This window comes from Thunnus maccoyii, chromosome 18 (genome assembly GCF_910596095.1).
Source record: "Thunnus maccoyii chromosome 18, fThuMac1.1, whole genome shotgun sequence".
NCBI classification, from domain to species: Eukaryota; Metazoa; Chordata; class Actinopteri; order Scombriformes; family Scombridae; genus Thunnus; species Thunnus maccoyii.
This window is the reverse complement of record NC_056550.1, coordinates 28,330,963-28,354,188: the sequence shown is the minus strand read 5'-3', so window position 1 is coordinate 28,354,188 and position 23,226 is coordinate 28,330,963. Positions and strand designations below refer to the sequence as shown.

The 23,226-nt window shown below is 37.1% G+C and overlaps 2 protein-coding genes across 3 annotated transcripts; both read left to right on the top strand.

The window, feature by feature from the left end:
- Window positions 1-2,080: 2,080 nt before the first annotated feature.
- LOC121884514 (major vault protein-like) lies at window positions 2,081-10,153 on the top strand. 2 transcript variants are annotated; one of them, XM_042393372.1, is made up of 9 exons: window positions 2,081-2,187; window positions 3,414-3,550; window positions 4,314-4,509; window positions 5,968-6,076; window positions 7,151-7,243; window positions 7,791-7,856; window positions 8,887-8,916; window positions 9,016-9,177; window positions 9,914-10,153. In XM_042393372.1, exons 2-9 carry the CDS (start codon window positions 3,438-3,440, stop codon window positions 10,042-10,044), a joined length of 900 nt encoding a protein of 299 aa, XP_042249306.1. In that variant the 5' UTR covers window positions 2,081-2,187; window positions 3,414-3,437; the 3' UTR covers window positions 10,045-10,153. The 2 variants fall into 2 exon arrangements, with proteins under 2 accessions (XP_042249306.1, XP_042249307.1); XM_042393373.1 differs by lacking the exon at window positions 7,151-7,243.
- Window positions 10,154-13,639: 3,486 nt separating this feature from the next.
- On the top strand, window positions 13,640-21,382 carry LOC121884519 (major vault protein-like). Its single transcript, XM_042393380.1, has 8 exons — window positions 13,640-13,737; window positions 15,499-15,635; window positions 17,164-17,359; window positions 18,244-18,367; window positions 18,928-19,041; window positions 20,309-20,338; window positions 20,438-20,599; window positions 21,077-21,382. The coding sequence occupies exons 2-8, from the start codon at window positions 15,523-15,525 to the stop codon at window positions 21,202-21,204; spliced, it is 867 nt and encodes a 288-aa protein (XP_042249314.1). The 5' UTR covers window positions 13,640-13,737; window positions 15,499-15,522; the 3' UTR covers window positions 21,205-21,382.
- Window positions 21,383-23,226: the final 1,844 nt, after the last annotated feature.

Below are 23,226 nucleotides of genomic sequence, written 5' to 3'. Positions count from 1 at the left end.
CACAAACATTTCCTTTAAAAAAGAAAACTTTACAGGTCCTTTAATTTTACAGTAAAAGCCCAGGAAATTTTCTGAGCAATTTGCAGGTATTTAACAGGAAATTTTAGGACATTTTACAGAAAAGGTGGCGCAATTTGGTAAAAAGTATAAGAAAAAAGTGTTTAGTCGACTTAGTGACGATTTAGTGAGTAGTCGATTTTTGGGTTCGTAGTTGTTCATTTGCAAAGATTCTTAATAAATTAGTCTTTTGACAATTAACTGATAGAAAACAGTTTTCAATGTAATTTTGTGTCAAACCATATATTAGCATATTACACTTTTTCAATTTTCTAAAAAGTAGCTGCTGTAACTGTTGATTCTAATATGATAATATACCATTTTAAACACAAAACTACACACTGAAAACTAAGTATCCTGTCATTTAAAGAATTGTTAAGAGTGTAATTTTTGCAAATTAACAACTATATACAAACCCAAATTAAATGAATCGACACTAAACCAACTTAACATTTTTTCTATTTTTTCTTGCAATTTGTCTCAAACTGCACTGACTTTTCTGTAAAATGCCTAAAAATTAACCATTAAATATACTGTAAGAATATATATATTTATATACATACAATCTGTGATAAAGTTTCACGTTGTTTTACACACATTTCACATTTTTGAAGAATATTGTTGAGTGTTGATACATTTTCGACACTAAACACTCGATAAGTTAATGTCTGTTTTTTAAAGTTGATGCTTGTTATAAGTACAGCATGACTGTTTTTGGGGTTTTTTTAAAAAAGGTTTTGTAAGTAAAAACACACCAAGAAATTAATTTTACATTCAAATTTCGTAATACAAAAAAAGCAAGACTTTTTGTGACAAATAGGGCCAATGCCAGTTATCATACAACATTAATGTATTTTTACATGGTAGTGTTAGTAAGTAGGAGTAATTTGCAGGTATTTAATGGGTAATTTTTAGGACATTTTACAAAAAGGTTGGTGCAACTTGATACAAAGTATAAAATAAAATAATATATATTATATATATATTATAATATTAAGTAAATTATTTAATTCCACAAAAGTGATGAAGTCTTTCTTTTTGAAAATAAAGTCAAATGATGGTGATTCTACAAAATGGCTGTATTTTTTTACAAGATCCTGAAATACAGTGAAATTAGATTTTACTGTTTAATTCCATAATGACAAAAGTCTTTCTTTAATAATAATGTGAAATGATTTTTACAACATAGCTGTATTTTACAGGGGTTGTGTTGCCTGCAAATTACTCCAGAAAATTACGACAAATTTAAAGGACCTGTAAAATAAATCTTGTCCTTGTTGTTGTCCAAGATGCTTATAAAATGTTGTTTCTTTTATGTGTCCAGCCTGCAGTGTATGGATAAAGTTTCCATATTTAGCATGCCATAGCTCTGCGCTAACATGACTGTTAACCCCCAGTGATCATGTGACCTCTGTATGAATGAAACGTCTGTTTTTTGGATTTTTCTTTCTTTCTCAGGAAAATCCCTCCGTGTTCCTCGCGCTCACATCTGTTGAAGAGTTTAAAAAAAGAAAATAAGTGAAATACAAAACACGTTGGTATATATGTGTATGTCCTTTTTAATATATGTATTTACTTTGTCATAATTAAATGAAAAACTTTTGGTAAAAGAAGAGTTATCTCGCTTTTTGTCATCAATGAATGACTGACATTTCCGTGCCGGATAAAATTAGGTGTAAGTCATGCTTTTATTGATTTGTGCTAGTGATTTTATGATGCGTTCACTAGAAATTGAAATTTCCGCCATCACTACCTGCTTGTTTGTAACAGAAACTTGTTTTTCTAGTTTTCTGGGGATTTTTTTTTATTGAAATAGAAAATGTCATTATATGATATATTATATTACATCACTTGCAGCACTCCACACCACAAACATTTCACTTCCAGTTGGATCGTTATCAGGTCAAAACCAAAAAAAAAAAAAAAACCCAACATGTTCATGTTCCTATGGGAATATGCTTCAGTTTATGATGCAATCCCTTCTGGTGTCGCAATGCTCTTAAAGTTTCGTTTTCCCTTCGTGTAGCTGCGTCAGACTGTGTGTTTGTCCTGCAGTCTATAAATACGCGGCGGTTCAGTCTCCAGTCAGGATCCGTCCGAGCTGTCAGCCTCCCGCACACCGCAGCTGAGGTAAGACCCGGGAGAACTCTTTAAGTTTAGTTTCTTACTTATCGCTGAAGACTCACGCATGATATGAAGCAACTGAAGATGTTTTCTGAGTGATGACGAACCTTTCTTTAAGTCGGCATGCGTCTGACACACGGAGGAGCTCTGTCCTTTAACAACTGTTTGGAGACACATACAGTAGTTATTATTAGGTGTGTTAGTTAGACACATAACGTTTCCTGACGGCAGGTACCGCTGGAGAGTGAAGGGCGACTGTCAGACTCACAGCTAATATAACTAATATAACAGCTATTGTTAGCCTAGCCACCGTAGCCAGTCAGACCAGTTCATAACAGAAGTTTCGAGCCAACAAACATTAACAATGCTGGTATTTTTCTTCGATTTCATTTATTACTTGAACGCGGTCACATTTTGCGTCATGTAAAACTCAACGTCGCGGAACTTTAATCAGGCATACTGGGCGATAAAACCATAAAAGTAATTATCTCGATTTAATTGTTCGTTTGTAATCTGTAGCTACAGAAAATAACCTGGGTCACTGAACGTGTCACTAATTTTGCAATCTGAGCCATATTACATACACATATTAATTTAGGAACTTTTCAGATTACCCTGGCAAGTTTGGGTTTTTTTTTGCATATTTAGGCCCAATCATTTTTTAAACAATTTTGGTTCTAATATACTGTCTACATTGAATAAATATTGATTATATCAGTTTTTAAGACCGTGGGATGTTTATGATTTGTACGTATGGTCTAAGGCAGTTCTAAATTTGCTCACAGAGTAAGAACAAATTCAGGTAAGAACATGTTGATGAATCCTGGATTTGTGCTTAAAATATTCGTATGCACAGTTTAAGCATACATTTGTGTGTACGCACTGTTTGTGAATGAGGCTCATAGAAACCTGTTTTTCTTGCTGTAATCATTCCTCCTGTTCATACTGACCATCAGAAGATCCCTTCATAATGAACTTACAATGAAGGGGGTGGGAGAAAATCCACAAAGTTTTTAATTTGATGCTAAAAAGACTGTAAATGTGTCAGATATCCACTTGATATGACTAACTCAGACTGCTGAAGCTGAATAGAAGCTTCACATCAACTTTTTTAAATGCACTTTTGCACAAAAAATGTCCTATACAAAATTCTGTAATATCTTTAAAATAGATAGATTCACGACACAGTCTGGTTTGTAACATCACTGACAGACTCTCTCCTCTCTCTGCAGTATTTTGTTTAGATCGTGTCTAAGATGTCCATCATCCAGATCCCGCCTCACCACTACATCCATGTGCTGGACCAGAACACCAACGTCACCCGCGTGGAGATCGGACCACTCACCTACATCCTCCAGGACAATGAAAGGTCAGAGGGCAGAAAAAACAGAAAGAATCAACCTGAGATTCAGCTGTGGTTCAATTAACCAGATACTGCTTCTTAACATCATTTGTTGTTGACGAGTACAGCTACTCTCAGGTTAACTTGTGGCTACCAGTACTAGTTTCAGTACAGCAATGTAGAAAATAGTCCATTAAATGTCCTGCATGAAAAATCCCACTAACTAAAAGTACATTATGAGCTTGATGTAGTTAAAGTATTGCAGTAAAAGTACATAAGTATTATGAGCTTGATGTAGTTAAAGTATTGCAGTAAAAGTAGTGGTTTGGTCCCTCTGACTGATATATTATTATATATGACATCATTAGATTATTAATAGTGAAGCATCAGTGTTAGAGCAGCATGTTACTGTTGTAGCTGCTGGAGGTGGAGCTAGTTTACACTACTTTATATACAGTTAGCTAGTTTAGTCCAGTGGTTCCCAACCTAGGGGTCGGGCCCCTCCAAAGGGTCAGCAGATAAATCTGAGGGGTGGTGAGATGATAAATGGGAGAGGAAAGAAGAAAAAACAAAGTTCTGATACACAAATCTGTTTTCAGTTTTTGGACTTTTTCTCTAATCTTTGATTTTTGCTGAAATATTGGATCATTTGAACATTTATTGAAATGAAAGCATGTGAGAAGTTTAGAGGGAAAAATCACTATTTGGTGAAACAACATAATAAAACTAGTTTGGTAACTTTCAGAGTGATTGTTGTGACCTCATCCTGTTTCACTTGTATCTTTCCCAGAGTGCTCTTGTCTCCGAAGCGAATGATCACGGTGCCACCGCATCACTACTGCGTGATCGCCAACCCTGTGGCCCGCGATGATAACGGCCAGGTCCTCTTCGACCAATCCGGTCAGGCCATACGCCGCCATGGCGACCTGGGGATCCGTCTGTCCCAGGATCCGTTCCCGCTGTACCCCGGAGAGGAGATCCAGGAGGTCTGTGAGAAACTCTGGTGATCCTCTGACTGTTCATCTAGCTGAGTAGAAGACAACATGTACACCACTTGTTTTGTCTTTTATGATGTTCAATCAAATCCCCCGAAGTTCCAGTTGTAAAGAAAAGTCAATTCTTGCACGCTTATCAGCTGCATCACTTTTGTTAAAGTTGACTTTTTTTAATAAATCGATGCAGGAATTGAGTTTTTTCTTTGAGACTGGAACTTCTTTGTTTATGAGCGACTATCTGCAAAACTAATGACATTCACAGTCTGGTTTTTATTATGTTTTTATCCATAAGTCTGTGTGTTCTGTGTTTCACAGGTTTCCGCTTGGGAACAATGCAATGCTAAATTTAAACAGAGAAAAAAGCAAATATTTAATAAAGGAAAGAAACTAGAACATGGTTTTATCATGGGTAAAGAATTAGTTTTCAATTGTAGAGAGGCGTTTTGTTATTGTGCATCTTTATTTAGCAGAAAAATCTCATGTTTTAAAGAGAGGAAAAACAGGGAGCTGTCTCTTTGAATTTATTTTCATTAATTGTCCCAATTTCACCACACGATCTACACTCCTGTCTGATTGTCAGACTGAAAGGCACCATCTTTACAGTTTGATGTTGGAGTATTCTCTGAATGTCAGTGGAGAACTTTCTTCTGTGTTATCGTGGTCATGTCTGACACATGTCTGACTAAGCGGGAAGCTCCTGGTCCCCAATGCAGAAGTGCCTCAAACCTGCGTTCTTTCTAATGGCCAGCAGGGGGCGACTCCACTGGCTGCAAAAAGAAGTCTGAGAAAATGAGCCTACTTCTCACTTTATTTGGATTGTTACCTCAGTAAACTGTTTCCTAATGAGTTTATGGTCTCAGTCACTAGTTTCAAGTCTTCTTCAGTGCAGCATGATGTTCTTTTTGCAAATTATGGTCCCATTTAGAGTGAAATAAATGACAAAAGCAGTGTATGCTTTAGGGTGTGGCTACATTGTGATTAACAAGATGCTACCATGGCGACAATGTTGGTTAAGTAACTTAACCTTAGCATAACCTCAGATTCACAGAGTATAGGTGTAGCTGCTGCTATTTCAGTTCAGTTCATGAAAGTTAATTGTAAAATTTGTGTTGTTCAGTGTTTGGTTGAATTAGTTCAGTAGTTCAATTTTTCCGGTAAGCACATTTTGTTTTAATGTTTTAAGCCTGTTTTTCGCTAGCTAAATTAGCATAATGACAGTTAACCATAGACTGTAAATGCACCATGCTAACCAAGCTAGCAGCTAACGTTAGGGTCAGCTCCACTATTTAGTCCCAATATGGTCACTTCTGGCTCCAAAATTCCAAGATGGCGACAGTCAAAATACAGAACTCGAGGTTTCATAAAAGGAGTCCACAAACCAATTGGTGACGTCACGTTTCTTTTACAGTCTGTGTCTGATAGGTGTGTGTATATGTATGTGTCCATCAGGATGTGACGCCGCTGCAGATCGTGGAACTCGACACGGAGCTGGAGGACTTCAAGGCGGAGGAAAGACAGAAGAGAGTGGCTGAAGACGAGTGGCTGTTCGAAGGGCCGGGTACGTCTTTATCAGACTCTAGATACTCTTCATCTGTCAAATCTGTGCTCTAATATAAATACTACAAACGTAATTACCACTACTACATTATTACAAATGTAACAACATAACATAATAGTTCACCCCATGTTAGATTATATGACACACAATAATACCACATATAATTAAAATACTTTCTGCAGTTATGTAAATTAAATCACATACTGAAAATGATCCTAAACTAAAGAAGACAAAATCAAACATGTTTTACACAGAAAAACATCATAGAAGTGACCTATACGACCGTTTTCTTTGTGTCCTTTCATGGTCTGAAAGAATCTGATGGCGCAAAAGTGTCTTTTCAGTATTTCATGGCAAGTTTTTGAGTTTTTGAGCAAGTTAAGGCCTTTACACACCGGGGGCGTTTTTTTTTTTTTTGTTGTTGTTTTTTTGAATTGTTGTTTATATCATGAGCACTTTCACACAGAACACAAATAACACGTAGTTTTTTTGCCAGAGCGAGGTAAATTTTTCTGAGTTTTCACACAGTGAATAAAAGCATCAACCAATCACGAAGTGTAATCTACACAGACAGCTGTTTATTGCGAAGGCCCACATGGGGTGTTGAAAATCCCGCTGTATGTTTTTTTTTTTTTTAAAATTATTTACCGTGTCTACATTGATTGATCAGCTTCCAGTCTGTCTGTTAGCTTGTCTGTTTCACTGCAGGCAGACAGGTAGGCTCACTCACTATGGTGGGCGGTGAAATAAAGCCTCTGAATCAACATATTGATTCAGTGTCTTTCTACAGAAGCAGCTGTCTGTCAGCAGCAGCTCCTGGTTAGCTGAGAGGACAAACTGCCTTCACCAGGCTGACTGACAGCAGAATGCGCTGTTGCAAATTCTTTTGCAAAGTTGTGTTTCTGTGTTTCTGTCACAAATTCGTATTGCTGACAGTGTGAATAGTTTTGATGGGAACTATTCACAGGCGAGTATTTTGCATTTTCATGTCATTTATTCATCTCGCCCCTGGTGTGTTAAAGGCTTTTAGTCTGATATATTTCAGACTCATAGCGTTTTTTGATGTTGTGGCAGGAACCCACACCCTGAGGAAGGAGGTGACTGTTCCAAAGACCATCAAGGTTTGCAAGGGTGGAGGCAAGAATGGCGCCGCCGTCAAAATCGCAGGTAAAACATACACAAGACCTGTTGCATGCAGGTCCTTGATTATAAAGCATTTACAAATCAAAATGTTTTAAATATTTTATGAGGAAGAACTGAAGCTTGCAGGCTCTGCACATTTGCATTAATGGCTTAAGCTGGTGTTTGTTATTTAAAAGAGTCTCCACAGAATTTGTAATTTCCCTTCTGTAAGATCAGACTCGTGATGGACCGTTTTTGAAAAAAGGGTGAAAATTGATGCAGCAGAACTATAAACATTTTTCGAATTGTTGTATATGTCATGAGTTCTTTCACACGGAACGCAAATATCACGCAGCGAAAAAGACGTAATTTTTTTGCCAGAGCAAGGTAAATTTTTTGGAGTTTTCACACAGCGAATAAAAGCATCAACCAATCACGAAGTGTAATCTACACAGACAGCTGTTTATTGCGAAGGCCCATGTGGGGTGTTGAAAATCCGGCTGTATGACGTTTATTCATCTCGCCCCTGGTGTGTTAAAAGCCTTTAGTCTGATATATTACAGACTCATAATGTTTTTTGATGTTGTGGCAGGAACCACAAAGACCATTAAGGTTCACAAGGGAGGAGTAGACCAAGGAACCGCACTCAGAATCGCAGGTAACACACACACACACACACACACACACACACACACACACACACACACACACACACACACACACACACACACACAAGACCAGTTGCATGCAGGTCCTTGATTATGAAACATTTGCAAATCAAAATGTTTTAAATATTTTATGAGGAAGAACCTGGCGGACTGAAGCTTGCAGGCTCTGCACATTTGCATTAAAGACTTCTGCTCATGTTTGTTATTTAAAAGAGTAACATCATCAGACTCATGATGGACAGTTTTTGAAAAAAGAGTGAAAATTGATGCAGCAGAACCAAAGATGTCTTTTTTTTTTTTTTTTTTAATTCCACACATTCTTCTCCCTTGTTAAGTGTTTTATGCTAGCAGTGGCTAATGTAGCATGGAGCTGTTAGCTTCAAGCAGAGTTGAGGAGCAGGCTACAGAGCTATGCTAACGTAATTTTTTTTTTTTTTTTTTAGTGCAAACAACTTTTAAAATTCAGTTGGTACTTTTTTTTATGCTAATGTAACTTTTTTATGCTAACATAACATTTTAATGCTAACATTGCTTTTTAAATTCTAGTCATACTTTTTTAATGCTAACATTACTCTTTTTAATGCTAACGTAATTTAGGCTTTGAACAGATCACAAGACTTTCAGCTATTAAACTTCTATTTAGCTTTTTGACATCTTGTACGGTTTTTACAGAATCACAGGTTATGTTTCATGAAATCTTTGGACAGATTTTATAATGGGTCTATATTGCGCAGACAAAGAGTGTACGTCCAGGCCTTCAAATTTTATAAAAAAATCTTCAACACATTATACAAATTAGACATTACACAGACAAATTCCTCTCTTATCCAGTGTTACTTCCATTGAAAAAGGACTCACAGTTTTTGAGTACATCCCCTAAAAGGGTGGGGAGTGCTGAATAAAAGTCCCACTGACTTTCATGTTATCTGAGCTCTGATCCCATTGCCAAAAAAAGAGATGATGTTGATTATATAGATTCATATATATGAACCAAGCAGCATTTTCTATTGTGTGTTTCAGGAACAGTTGTTGGCGTGGTAGCAGGTGCAGGTAAGACTTTTTCAACTAACTTTTGACACACTTTAATGTAGATTGTGTAAAGTATTTCAGTACATTGTCATGAAAAACACTGTTCTTGTCCATCTGCAGTGGGAGCTGTTGTCACGGCCCCTCTTGTTCTGGGGGCCATAGGTTTCACCTCAGCTGGAATAGCAGGAGGCTCCATCGCTGCAGGCATGATGTCCAGTGCTGCAATTGCTAACGGAGGAGGAGTGGCAGCGGGAAGTCTGGTGGCTATTTTGCAGTCAGCAGGTAAAAGCCATAATCTTGGATGAAATGATTATTATTAAACAATGACACATAATCTTTGTGTCTGATCAACCTGGAACTGAAAGAATAAATCCAATAATGTAACATTGAGAACAAGGCTTTGATCCGTCGCTGCTAAAATGATGTCGGCTGCTGCAGTTGCAAACTGAGCAGGAGTAGCAGCAGGAAGTCTGGTGGCTGTTTTTCAGTCAGCAGGTTACATGTCTTGATATGTTATTGTAGTGATAACTGTTATATTTGCATGTGCAAGAGGATTGGAAGAACATAAACTCCTATAAATAGTGTCTGGAAAACCTGCAGCTGAAACAACAATAATATCACATTGTCACAAGAAGTTTAGATGGATAATTCGTGCAGTATTCAGCAAAAAGTGTGGTTCCAGCTCCTCAAATGTGAATATTTTCTGGTTTCTTTAGTCTTCTATGATAATAAACTGAATATCTTTGGGGTTTGGACAGAACAAGACACTGTAGGTTGCATCTTGGGCGTGTGATTGACATTTTTCACCATTTTCTGGCATTTTATAGACTAAACAATGAATTGATTAATTGAAAATGAAAATAGTCGTTAGTTGCAGTAATTTAGTGTTACTTCTGTATATGCTGCAATGACAATAGTGGCTTGAGAAGAAGGCTTTCTCAGCTTCTCTGTAGTGCGACAGCTTGATAAAGTCCACTGATGCTCTGCTGGGAATCTAACGTGTGACGTCTTGCTGCAGGTGTGGTCGGTCTGTCGGGAGCTGCCTCTGCAGCTGTGGGTGGCGCTGGAGCAGCAGTTGGAGGAGCAACTGGAGCAACAGTGGGATGGATGACTAAAGTCTTCGGAAAGGAAAAACAGAAAAGAAAATGATCAATTAAAATTGTTTAGACTCTCGACAAACAGCAGTTTATTTACTAAACAGCATTTTTTGTATTAAAGTTTGGATGTTTGTGCAATAAATTTTTTACAACCTGTGAAAGGTTCAGTGTGTCGTGTGTAAATGTTAAATCACAAGTCTCAAGTCAACAACATTGTCTCTGACCACAACCATGTCTTGAACAGTGAAAACAAATTGTGACCATCAAACTGGAGATACTGGGTTCCATGATTTAATAAGATCAGACTGAAGCGCACTTTTGTACAGCCTTCAATCCTAAAATTGGAGGGCCCTGAATATTGTCCTTTTGTGATTATTATGTTAAATGTATATATCTTTGTTTCTTGTCTTAATTTGTCTTTTCTGTGAAGTTGCAAATGGAGCTGCTGTAATGCTAGAAAAAATTTAAGACGTGATGTGACAGGTTATGCAAAACATTTTCCTGCCAAATCAAATTGTCCAATTTTAATTAAAACAAAACAAAACCTCAAATGTTGTTTACTTTTTTTTTTTTTTAAGTTAAATTATAATTAATTCACTTTGTGGCCACAGTAAAGTTGTGGGCATTAAACCAAAACATTTTTTTTTTCATTTTTATCTTATTTTATTAGTGTATTTGTCAGGATAATGCAAAAAAACACTGTAACAGGTTACAATAACATGATACAGATGTGTTGCTTATAGGATTTCTAGCCGAGGCTAATTGGCAACCGCTGTCCCTGGTTAGGCTTCATAATTAAAAATGGTCATAACAAATCATCATTACCAGAAGTACATCAGTTAAATGAGATGATTTCAATAAACTGAAAAATGTTAAAATGGTCTGTTGAGCTGAGGGGGAACTGCTGAGTCATGAACTATAAAATATAACAAGATATTTTAGATTTATTAAATTCAAATATTTAGATCAGGAACTGAACTGTGATGAGAGGATCAACACTAAAAATTATGTTAGATTGTCATTTTCAGTGTTGGACTGATGGCCCATGTGGTGGGTATTGGATAATTCTACCACCGCTTGCTTCTTTTTTGTAAGGGATCACAAATCAAAAAAGTGTGGAAACCGCTGGTTTTTACAAGATGGCTAACTTGAAACTGAAGATAACCCTTCATTTTCACCTCAATAGAACAAGCAGGGACTCTCAACTGTGTGCTGTGTGAAATATCACCCTCCACTGGTAAAAGTTCAGTATTGCATCAAGTTGGTTTCACAGATTTACTGTAAATGAGAGGATGGGGATTTAAAGAATGATATATTTGCAAGTTAGATACACTTTGACTCAAATCATCTTTGTCTACGAAGACTGGAAATATGAGACGTTGTTGCATGTCGAGATGGATTGAAGGAATTCATTCATGTATTTTCAAATGATGTTTTTATTGACTATTTTGAAGTTGTTTTTGTAAATCACTTTTTAATTTCAACAATTAATTGATGGATAATTATTTAATTTGTAAATTCTTTTTATAATTAGTCTTTTTAATTGTACAATTAGTTATTAATTAATGAAATGCTTTATTACTATTTCCATGACCCTTGTGGTCCTCCATAATAGATATGTACAGATTCATACAAAGAAGTTACACTTGAAATCCCAAATTGTTACTGCCTTGTTTCTCATTTTCTTCCCACTGTACCTACGTTAAATTACCAGTAAGAACTGGTAAGTATTTTATATGTGTAAGACCCACTGCAAGTCACTCTCATAAGAAATGACAATAAAGGGAATAAAGTATAAATATTTTTTATTACAGAAAGTCAGATTGAGAATTTACATTCGTCACCCTTAACCTCCTCACAGTTAACTTCCCAGCTAACACTAACAGGGCAGGGGCTGAGTTTCACTAAGACACACCAGATCACACTGTAAACAATGTAATCAGTCCAACACACCAGGTGAGTTAACGCACTCCAAAGTTGGTACACATGATTATCTTCACTGATAACGACTAACAACCACGACTCACCTTTAGCCTGCCCTGACTGGCTGACTGGTACCTGAGTACATTAGTAAGTGGTGGGGACAGCAGGCAGACTGACATTAAATTAACAAACAAAAATAAGAAAAAAGAAAACTAATCCGCCCCAAGGGCAATACCCATATCTTTTTGCTCACTTGCCAGGACAGACGACAGAAAAGAAAACAAACAAACAAACAAACAAATCATACAAATAATCCCACTGCAAGAGCAGCTGATGGACCACTGATGCGATTTTTTTAACCAATATTAAAAACACTTTATTGCACAAATATTAAATTACATACTGATTAAATGTTAAAAACTACATGACTGAACTTTAAAATACCTGGTACATCAATTTATTTTCATACCAACTACCAGCCACCTTCAACCCAGCAGGGAAGCGGGTCTGAAGTACACAAAAATAATAAATGTCACACACACACACATTCCAACCTGGCAGTATAACACACTATACATAAACAGCATTAAGCCTACCCGTCGTTCCAGCATGCCAGCATGGGTCGAGGTGTGCACCTGCCTCAATCCTGAACCAACAGTTGCAAAAACCCTCTGTTCCTCCTTCAGGTAGCCTTATATCTGCCAAACCTCAATAATTGGTCTACCTCCCCCTTTTTCACTCGGTGCCACCTGCCACATATGTACAGATTCATACGAGGCCCCATGTTGTATTTGGTGGTCAGATTATTTAAACTAGTCTGAACTGGCAGACATCATAGGCTACTCACAGTCTCCTGTGTTCTGATTATGATTGGATTTAAAGATCCAACATCTTAGAGTAGACTTAGACTGTATCGCTCTCAATATCTGGGTTGGACATTACCACTTTATCACCATAACACCAAGAGTGGGGGGACAAAAAGTCTTGCTGTCCCCTGTATTTTGGCGCCAGTGATAGAAATATATAAAGGACTCTCAGATCACAATAGAAAAATATCAGGCCAGTAGCTGTCGTACTCTAGATTTAAATAGAGGCGCCTCTGTATTCTAAAAGATGGGAGTCTACAATATCCAACCCTCAGATGTTTATGGAAAATAGTACAGGAGATAACCATGTCATACATAAAGTAATGCAGATATAAATAAACAGCACAGGAATGAATTAATACCTGAAGAGAACGTGGTAATAATAAATAATCAATCAATCATAGGAATGGTCTGATAATAAAGTCCTCATTCAGACCCCTTGGTGTGAGAGTATCCAGTGTATAAATATAATAATATAATGTGATGTAAGAGGGGAGTCAGATTTTAGTAGATGTAAAAACTAAACCTCCCTAAAAACTCCCTCCTCAATCTCTCCTCTGTTATCACTATGGTGACAAATAGGTCCAGATATATCAGTAAAGAGATTGTGGTTTGGATCACACCTTGAATTGTTTAATAAGAATTTCGTTTAGTGAATCATCGTTTAATGAAATCCCTGATTAAAACCATCTCCCTGCCGGTTTACTATCCTTTCATTATTTATTTATCCTGCAGTAAACCGGATATAACAAGACTTTTTCCTTTAAACATATTTATACGAAACCGAAAATGTACATATTCCTATGGGAATATGCTTCAGTCTATGATGCGATCCCGTCTGGTGTAGTAATACTCCTTTAGTTTCGTTTTCCCTTCGTGCAGTGGCGTCAGACTGTCTATAAAAACGCAGCAGTTCAGTCTGCAGTCAGGATCCGTCCGAGCACACCGCAGCTGAGGTAAGACCCGGGAGAAATCTCTAAGTGTAAAAGTTTCTAACTTATCGCTGAAGACTCACGCATGATATGAAGCAACTGAAGATGTTTTCTGAGTGATGACGAACCTTTCTTTAAGTCGGCGTGCGTTTGACACACGGAGGAGCTCTAACTTGTCAAAGTGTCAACTTTAACAACTGTTTCGAGACACACAGTAGTAATTATTAGGTGTGTTAGTGAGACACATAACGTTTCCTGACGGCAGGTACCGCTGGAGAGTGAAGGACGACTGTCAGACTCACAGCTAGTATGGCTAACAGCTGTTGTTAGCCTAGCCACCGTAGCCAGTCAGACCAGTTCATAACAGAAGTTTCGAGCCAACAAACATAAACAATGCTGGTATTTGTCTTGTTTCATTTATTACTCGAACGCGGTCACATATTGCGTCATATAAAACTCCACGTCGCGGAACATTAACCAGTCATACTGGGCGATATAAAGATAACTAATTATCTCGATATAATGTTTCTCTATAGAAATATAACAAATCTTCATAACTGTTCAATATAATTAAACTGAGGAGAGAGAAGCTGTCGCTAAATGCTAAGCTAAGTAACTAGCAGATCTGAAAAGCGTGTAAACAACTGTTGGATTAACGAGAAAGAGAAATAGAAGAAGAGAGCTAGGAGTGATAAAGCAGAACTATTGTAAGTTTAAATGTACAGAAGGTAATTAGCTGCTGTAATGAAGAATATAGCAAAATTAACTGGTTTGAGGCATGGATGGTTTGAGTAGAGAAACGCAACCAGTTGCCTGCATATGAGGCGTTTAGGGAACATTGGTACATTGTTCCGTGTACCGCTGGTCTGTATGTGAGGCGTTTAGTGGACATCTGTAATTTGTATCTACAGAAAATAATCTGGGTTACTGGACGTGTAACTAACCTTGCAGTCTGAGGCATCTTACATGTGTTGTATCATACTCACTGATGCCAATTTGGCAATTTTGTTGCTAGATTTAGCAACTTTTCAGATTACCCTGGCAAGTTTTTTTGCATATTTAGGCCCAATAATTTCTTAAACAATTTTGGTTCTAATATACTGTCTACATTGAATAAATATTGATTATATCAGTTTTTAAGACCGTGGGATGTTTATGATTTGTACGTATGGTCTAAGGCAGTTCTAAATTTGCTCACAGAGTAAGAACAAATTCAGGTAAGAACATGTTGATGAATCCTGGATTTGTGCTTAAAACATTTGTATGCACGGTTTAAGCACAGATTTGTGCGTACGCACTGTTTGTGAATGAGGCTCATAGAAACCTGTTTTTCTTGCTTAAATCATTCCTGCTGTTCATACTGACCATTAGAAGATCCCTTCATAATGAACTTACAACGGAAGTTATGGGGGACAAAATCCACAAAGTTTTTAAAAGTTTATCTGAAGCTAATATGAAGCTTCAGCGTCCAAATGAGTCAAATCAGTTCCTCTTTTTGTTACTATACTTCCACCTGCAGCTCAACAGGGAAACACTGTCCGAGGAAACACAAAGAGGGAATTTGATGCTAAAAAGACTGTAAATGTGTCAGATATCCACTTGATATGACTAACTCAGACTGCTGAAGCTGAATAGAAGCTTCACATCAAATTTTTTAAATCCATATTTGCACAAAAAAATGCAAAAAATGTCCTATTTAAAATTCTGTAATATCTTTAAAATAGATAGATTCACGACACAGTCTGGTTTGTAACGTCACTGACAGACTCTCTCCTCTCTCTGCAGTATTTTGTTTAGATCGTGTCTAAGATGTCCATCATCCAGATCCCGCCTCACCACTACATCCATGTGCTGGACCAGAACACCAACATCGCCCACGTGGAGATCGGACCGCTCACCTACATCCTCCAGGACAATGAAAGGTCAGAGGGCAGAACAGAACAGAAAGAATCAACCTGAGATTCAGCTGTGGTTCAATTAACCAGATACTGCTTCTTAACATCATTTGTTGTTGACGAGTACAGCTACTCTCAGGTTAACTTGTGGCTACCAGTACTAGTTTCAGTACAGTAATGTAGAAAATACTCCATTAAATGTCCTGCATGAAAAATCCCACTAACTAAAAGTACATTATGAGCTTGATGTAGTTAAAGTATTGCAGTAAAAGTACATAAGTATTATGAGCTTGATGTAGTTAAAGTATTGCAGTAAAAGTACATAAGTATTATGAGCTTGATGTAGTTAAAGTATTGCAGTAAAAGTACATAAGTATTATGAGCTTGATGTAGTTAAAGTATTGCAGTAAAAGTAGTGGTTTGGTCCCTCTGACTGATATATTATTATATATGACATCATTAGATTATTAATAGTGAAGCATCAGTGTTAGAGCAGCATGTTACTGTTGTAGCTGCTGGAGGTGGAGCTAGTTTACACTACTTTATATACAGTTAGCTAGTTTAGTCCAGTGGTTCCCAACCTAGGGGTCGGGCCCCTCCAAAGGGTCAGCAGATAAATCTGAGGGGTGGTGAGATGATTAATGGGAGAGGAAAGAAGAAAAAACAAAGTTCTGATACACAAATCTGTTTTCAGTTTTTGGACTTTTTCTCTAATCTTTGATTTTTGCTGAAATATTGGATCATTTGAACATTTATTGAAATGAAAGCATGTGAGAAGTTTAGAGGGAAAAATCACTATTTGGTGGAGCTGTTAACAACTCATAGACATGTGAAATGTGACCCCGACTACACACTGCTTTTTGTAAGACGTCAAAAGCCAAAAAGGTTGGAAACCACTGGTTTCATCTTTAACAATGTGTTGTATTTTAAAAGCTTGTTATATTATCCATTGTTTCAAATCTTCAACTGAAAAGTAACTAAAGCTGTCAAATAAATGTAGTGGAGTAGAAAGTACAATATTTCCCTCTGAAATGTAGAAAGTAGCATCACATGGAAATATTCAAGTTAAGAACAAGTACAAGTACCTCAAAATTGTACTTTAGTACAGTACTTAAGTAAATGTACTTAGTTACTTTCCACCACTGCTTATAAACGTCGAAATCTGACCTCCAGCATATATTTCAGGGTGTCTACAAGTATTAAAAAGTGTTCAGTTTCCTGTCCAAAGGTGTTGAATATTTCCTCTTTCCTGCTGTAGACAGTAACAGTAGTTGTAAGTGTTTTTTGTATGTATTTGCCGCTGTTGGGAGACGTTCTTTATCTATAAACTACAAGTGGAGTGGAAGTATAAAGTAGCATCACATGGAAACACTCAAGTAAAGTACAAGTACCTCAAAACTGTACTGAAGTACAGAAATACATTTATTGAAATGAAACCAGGTGAGAAGTTTAGAGGGAAAAATCACTATTTGGTGAAACAACATAATAAAACTAGTTTGGTAACTTTCAGAGTGATTGTTGTGACCTCATCCTGTTTCACTTGTATCTTTCCCAGAGTGCTCTTCTCTCCGAAGCAAATGATCACGGTGCCACCGCATCACTACTGCGTGATCGCCAACCCTGTGGCCCGCGATGATAACGGCCAGGTCCTTTTCGACCAGTCCGGTCAGGCCATACGCCGCCATGGCGACCTGGGGATCCGTCTGTCCCAGGATCCGTTCCCGCTGTACCCCGGAGAGGAGATCCAGGAGGTCTGTGAGAAACTCTGGTGATCCTCTGACTGTTCATCTAGCTGAGTAGAAGACAACATGTACACCACTTGTTTTGTCTCTTATGATGTTCAATCAAATCCCCCGAAGTTCCAGTTCTAAAGAAAAGTCAATTCTTGCACGCTTATCAGCTGCATCACTTTTGTTAAAGTCGACTTTTTTTAATAAATCGATGCGGGAATTGAGTTTTTTCTTTGAGACTGGAACTTCTTTGTTTATGAGCGACTATCTGCAAAACTAATGACATTCACAGTCTGGTTTTTATTATGTTTTTCTCCATAAGTCTGTGTGTTCTGTGTTTCACAGGTTTCCGCTTGGGAACAATGCAATGCTAAATTTAAACAGAGAAAAAAGCAAATATTTAATAAAGGAAAGAAACTAGAACATGGTTTTATCATGGGTAAAGAATTAGTTTTCAATTGTAGAGAGGCGTTTTGTTATTGTGCATCTTTATTTAGCAGAAAAATCTCCTCATGTTTTAAAGATTAACAAGTTGCTACCACGGCGACAATGTTGGTTAAGTAACGTAACCTTAGCATAACCCCAGATTCACAGAGTAAGCACATTTTGTTTTAATGTTTTAAGCCTGTTTTTCGCTAGCTAAATTAGCATAATGACAGTTAACCGTAGACTGTAAATGCACCATGCTAACCAAGCTAGCAGCTAACGTTAGGGTCAGCTCCACTCTTTCGTCCAAATATGGTCACTTCTGGCTCCAAAGATCCAAGATGGCGACGGTCAAATCCAAGATGGCGACAGTCAAAATACAGAACTCGAGGCTTCATAACTGGAGTCCATAAACCAATTGGTGACGTCACAGTTATTTTACAGTCTATGTGTCTGATATGTGTGTATGTATCCATCAGGATGTGACGCCGCTGCAGATTGTGGAACCGGACATGGCGCTGCGTCTGCGGGCGCTGCAGGACTTCGAGGAGGAGGGAGGAGAGAGGAGAGCGGCTGGAGACGAGTGGCTGTTCAAAGGGCCTGGTACGTTATTATCAGACTCTAGATATTCTTCATCTGTCAAATCTGTGCTCTAATATAAATATTAGACCTTATAAACATAATTACCTTACTACATCATTACAAACGTAACAATGTAACATATAAGTGTGAATTTTTTTCAGTTTTCATTTTCTCATTTTTGCAAATTTCTACATGTATTAAAGATTTATTCTTAAGTTTCATTGCATATTATTCAAATAGTTCATCCCACGTTGGATTATGTGACACACAATAACACCACATATTATTAAAATACTTTCTGCAGTTATGTAAATTAAAACAAATCACTGCCACAAATCACTGAACATGATCCTAAACTAAAGTTTTACACAGAAAAACATCATAAAAGTGACCTATACAACCGTTTTCTTAGTGTCCTTTCATCGTCTGAATTAATCTGATGGAGCAATTAATTTGATGTGAACTATTCACAGGCGAGTATTTTGCATTTTCGTGTTGTTTATTCATCTCACTCCCGGTGTGTTAAAGGCCTTTAGTCTGATATATTTCAGACTCATAACATTTTTTTGATGTTGTGGCAGGACTCTACATCCCGCGGAACGAGGTGATGGTTCTGGAGACCATCGAGGTTCGCAATGAAGGAGGAGACGATGGAAATGAAGGAGGAGACAATGGAACCGCCCTTAAAGTCGCAGGTAACACACACACACACACAAGACCTGTTGCATGCAGGTCCTTGATTATAAAACATTTGCAAATCAAAATGTTTTAAATATTTTATGAGGAAGAACCTGGCGGACTGAAGCTTGCAGGCTCTGCACATTTGCATTAAAGACTTCTGCTCATGTTTGTTATTTAAAAGAGTAACATCATCAGACTCATGATGGACAGTTTTTGAAAAAAGAGTGAAAATTGATGCAGCAGAACCAAAGATATCTTCTTTTATTCAACACATTCTTCTCCCTTGTTAAAAGTTTTTTGTGCTAGCATTGGCTAATGTAGCATGGAGCTGTTAGCTTCAAGCAGAGATGAGGAGCGGGCTACAGAGCTATGCTAACGTAATTTTTTAAATTTTTTAATGCAAACATAACTTTTTAAATTCAATTGGTACTTTTTTAACGCTAACATTACTCTTTTTAATTCTAACATTACTCGTTTTAATGCTAGCATTACTTTTTAAATTCTAATGTAACTTTTTTTAATGCTAACATTTTAATGCTAACATTACTCTTTTTAATGCTAACGTAATTTAGGCTTTGAACAGATCACAAGACTTTCAGCTATTAAACTTCTGTTTAGCTTTTTGACATCTTGTACGGTTTTTACAGAATCACAGGTTATGTTTCATGAAATCTTTGGACAGATTTTATAATGGGTCTATATTGCGCAGACAAAGAGTGTACGTCCAGGCCTTCAAATTTTATAAAAAAATCTTCAACACATTATACAAATTAGACATTGAGTACATCCCCTAAAAGGGTGGAGAGCTGTGAATAAAAGTCCCACTGACTCACATGTCATGAGCTCTGATCTCATTACCAAAAATAGAGATGATGTTGATATTTAAATTTATTTATATTTATTTGTTATATAATTTTAAAATTTTAATTTTTGAGTTATAAGAAGTTGTTTGGTGACTAATTTTGGCATTTTGGCTGAAACATTCCAAGTGATATGAATGTGGATGTTAATCACAGACAAGTGTGTCAGTATCTGCCACAGGGGGGCGCTGATACCATAGCAACCTGTTAGTGACTGTCTAATTCAACGGTTAAATTCACAGTCAACACACACACACATACACAGTAAACGTATCTCAATAGGTGGCTAGTGAATTTTAGATCTGTATGTTAGTGTTTGTGTGTGTGTGTGTGTGTGTGTGAAGGAGTTCTATCTTTGTGAGGATCACATCCAATCCTATTGAAATACGCACCAAGCAGTTTTTTCTATTGTGTGTTTCAGGAACAGTTGTTGGCGTGGTAGCAGGTGCAGGTAAGACTTTTTCAACTAACTTTTGACACACTTTAATGTGGATTGTGTAAAGTATTTCAGTACATTGTCATGAAAAACACTGTTCTTGTCCATCTGCAGTGGGAGCTGTTGCCGCGGCCCCTCTTGTTCTGGGGGCCATAGGTTTCACCTCAGCTGGAATAGCAGGAGGCTCCATCGCTGCAGGCATGATGTCCAGTGCTGCAATTGCTAACGGAGGAGGAGTGGCAGCGGGAAGTCTGGTGGCTATTTTGCAGTCAGCAGGTAAAAGCCATAATCTTGGATGAAATGATTATTATTAAACAATGACACATAATCTTTGTGTCTGATCAACCTGGAACTGACAGAAACAATAATGTAACATTGAGAACAAGGCTTTGATCCGTCGCTGCTAAAATGATGTCGGCTGCTGCAGTTGCAAACTGAGCAGGAGTAGCAGCAGGAAGTCTGGTGGCTGTTTTTCAGTCAGCAGGTTACATGTCTTGATATGTTATTGTAGTGATAACTGTTATATTTGCATGTGCAAGAGGATTGGAAGAACATAAACTCCTATAAATAGTGTCTGGAAAACCTGCAGCTGAAACAACAATAATATCACATTTTCACAAGTACTTTAAAGTATATGCTGCAATGACAATAGTGGTTTGAGAAGAAGGCTTTCTCAGCTTCTCTGCAGTTAGACAGCTTGATAAAGTCCACTGATGCTCTGCTGGGAATCTAACGTGTGACGTCTTGCTGCAGGTGCGGTCGGTCTGTCGGGAGCTGCCTCTGCAGCTGTGGGCAGTGCTGGAGCAGCAGTTGGAGGAGCAGCTGGAGCAACACTGGGATGGATGACTGGACTCTTCAGAAAGGAAAATCAGAAAAAATGATTAATTCAAATTGTTTAGACTTGCACGCGACATGCCACTCCTGACTAAACCACTCCCACAAGATCATATGGCTCCGCCCCTCAGGTTTTTTTTTTAATATTCCTTTGTATAGAAAAAATCATCCAACTGCTAACCATTTCAATCCACTCTTGACCAACAATAAATTGTTGGAACGGTTTCCTGGATCCTGTGTTTAAATATGCACCACATCAGATGTTCTGTGAGCCAACGCCACCATGAACTATATTTATATATAGCTTTTTCAGTAAATATTTCCATTCCTTATAATGTCCACCACTGATCAGAAAGGGCTGAGTGAATATAACATAACATATAACATGTATAATAACATATTAAGACTGGTCAACAACATTTTCTCTAACCACAACCATATCTTGAACAGTGAAAACAAATTGTGAAAATCAAATTGGAGATACTGGGTTCCACGATTTAATAAGATCAGACTGAAGCACTCTTTTATTCACCAATCAATCCTAAAATTAAATATGGAGCTTAATCCCAGATCAAATATATGTTGAAAGGCCTTGAATATTGTCTTCTGTGATTGTAATGTTATTTTAAATATATTAAATGTATATATCTTTGTTTCTTGTCTTAATTTGTCTGTGAAGTTGCAAATGGAGCTGCTGTAACGCAAGAAAAACTTCAGACCTGATGTGACAGGTTGTGCAAAACATTTTCCTGCCTAATCAAATTGTCCAATTTTAATTAAAACAAAACAAAACAAAACCTCAAATGTTGTATTTTTTTTTTTTTTAATTAAAGTGTAATTAATTGATATTGTGGCCACAGTAAAGTTGTGGGCATTAAACAAAAACATTTTTTTAAATTTTGTTTATTTTATTAGTGTATTTGTCAGGATAATGCAAAAAAAACACTGTAACAGGTTACAATAACATGATACAGATGTGTTGCTTATAGGATTTCTAGCCGAGGCTAATTGGCAACCTCTGTCCCTGGTTAGGCTTCATAATTAAAAATGGTCATAACAAATCATCATTACCAGAAGTACATTAGTTAAATGAGATGATTTCAATAAACTGAAAAATGTTAAAATGGTCTGTTGAGCTGAGGGGGAACTGCTGAGTCATGAACTATAAAATATTACAAGATATTTTAGATTTATTAAATTCAAATATTTAGATCAGGAACTGAACTGTGATGAGAGGATCGACACTAAAAATGATGTTAGATTGTCATTTTCAGTTGTGGACTGATGGCCCATGTGGTGTGTATTGGATAATTCTACCACTTTATGCATCAAACAATTATTTAAATGAAACTGAAAAGTTTAGAGGGAAGATGTCTCATTGATGGAACTGCTACAAACTCTTATTAGATATCTGAAACCTGACAAGGGGCTGCTGCTTTTTTGTAAGGGATCACAAATCAAAAAAGTGGAGAAATCGCTGTTTTTTTTTTTTTACAAGATGTCTAACTTTAAACTGAAGATAACCCTTCATTTTCACCTCAATAGAACAAGGAGGGACTCTGAACTGTGTGCTGTGTGAAATATCACCCTCCACTGGTAAAAGTTCAGTATTGCATCAAGGTGGTTTCACAGATTTACTGTAAATGAGAAGATGGGGACTTAAAGGAATTATATATTTGCACGTTAGATACACTTTGACTCAAATCTTGGGTCAAATTTTTAGATCTGATTCTATCTTTAACTGTTGGTAGACATGGACATGAATGGTGAAGACATTTTAAAGTCGCTACAGGTCCCGTATGCTGGAATAACACATATTATCTCTTAAGTATAAATAGGTGATATTGTACTTTAGTACAATTACTTGGAACAGGTGTAGCAACTCTTTAGTATTTGTCTTTTGTTTTTCCTCTCATGTTCCAGTTACAGTGACGACTTACTGTCTCAGAAATGTTAATTACTAGTGTTTATTTGGGTTACATTAATAGAGAGAATGACCCTGTGATGCCATCTGTTATTTTGTTTCTTGAGAAATTAGAGGCTACTTAACCCCCACAACCACGTCTCTA

What these genes read in the sequence shown, in the direction of transcription:
- LOC121884519 (XM_042393380.1), top strand. Translation starts at nt 15,523, where the DNA reads ATGTCCATCATCCAGATCCCGCCTCACCACTACATCCATGTGCTGGAC. An exon ending in ATCCTCCAGGACAATGAAAG is followed by an intron (nt 15,636 to 17,163) that starts GTCAGAGGGCAG and finishes TATCTTTCCCAG; the next exon opens with AGTGCTCTTCTCTCCGAAGC. An exon ending in AACCGCCCTTAAAGTCGCAG is followed by an intron (nt 19,042 to 20,308) that starts GTAACACACACA and finishes TGTGTGTTTCAG; the next exon opens with GAACAGTTGTTGGCGTGGTA.
- LOC121884514 (XM_042393372.1), top strand. Translation starts at nt 3,438, where the DNA reads ATGTCCATCATCCAGATCCCGCCTCACCACTACATCCATGTGCTGGAC. An exon ending in ATCCTCCAGGACAATGAAAG is followed by an intron (nt 3,551 to 4,313) that starts GTCAGAGGGCAG and finishes TATCTTTCCCAG; the next exon opens with AGTGCTCTTGTCTCCGAAGC. An exon ending in GTGGCTGTTCGAAGGGCCGG is followed by an intron (nt 6,077 to 7,150) that starts GTACGTCTTTAT and finishes ATGTTGTGGCAG; the next exon opens with GAACCCACACCCTGAGGAAG.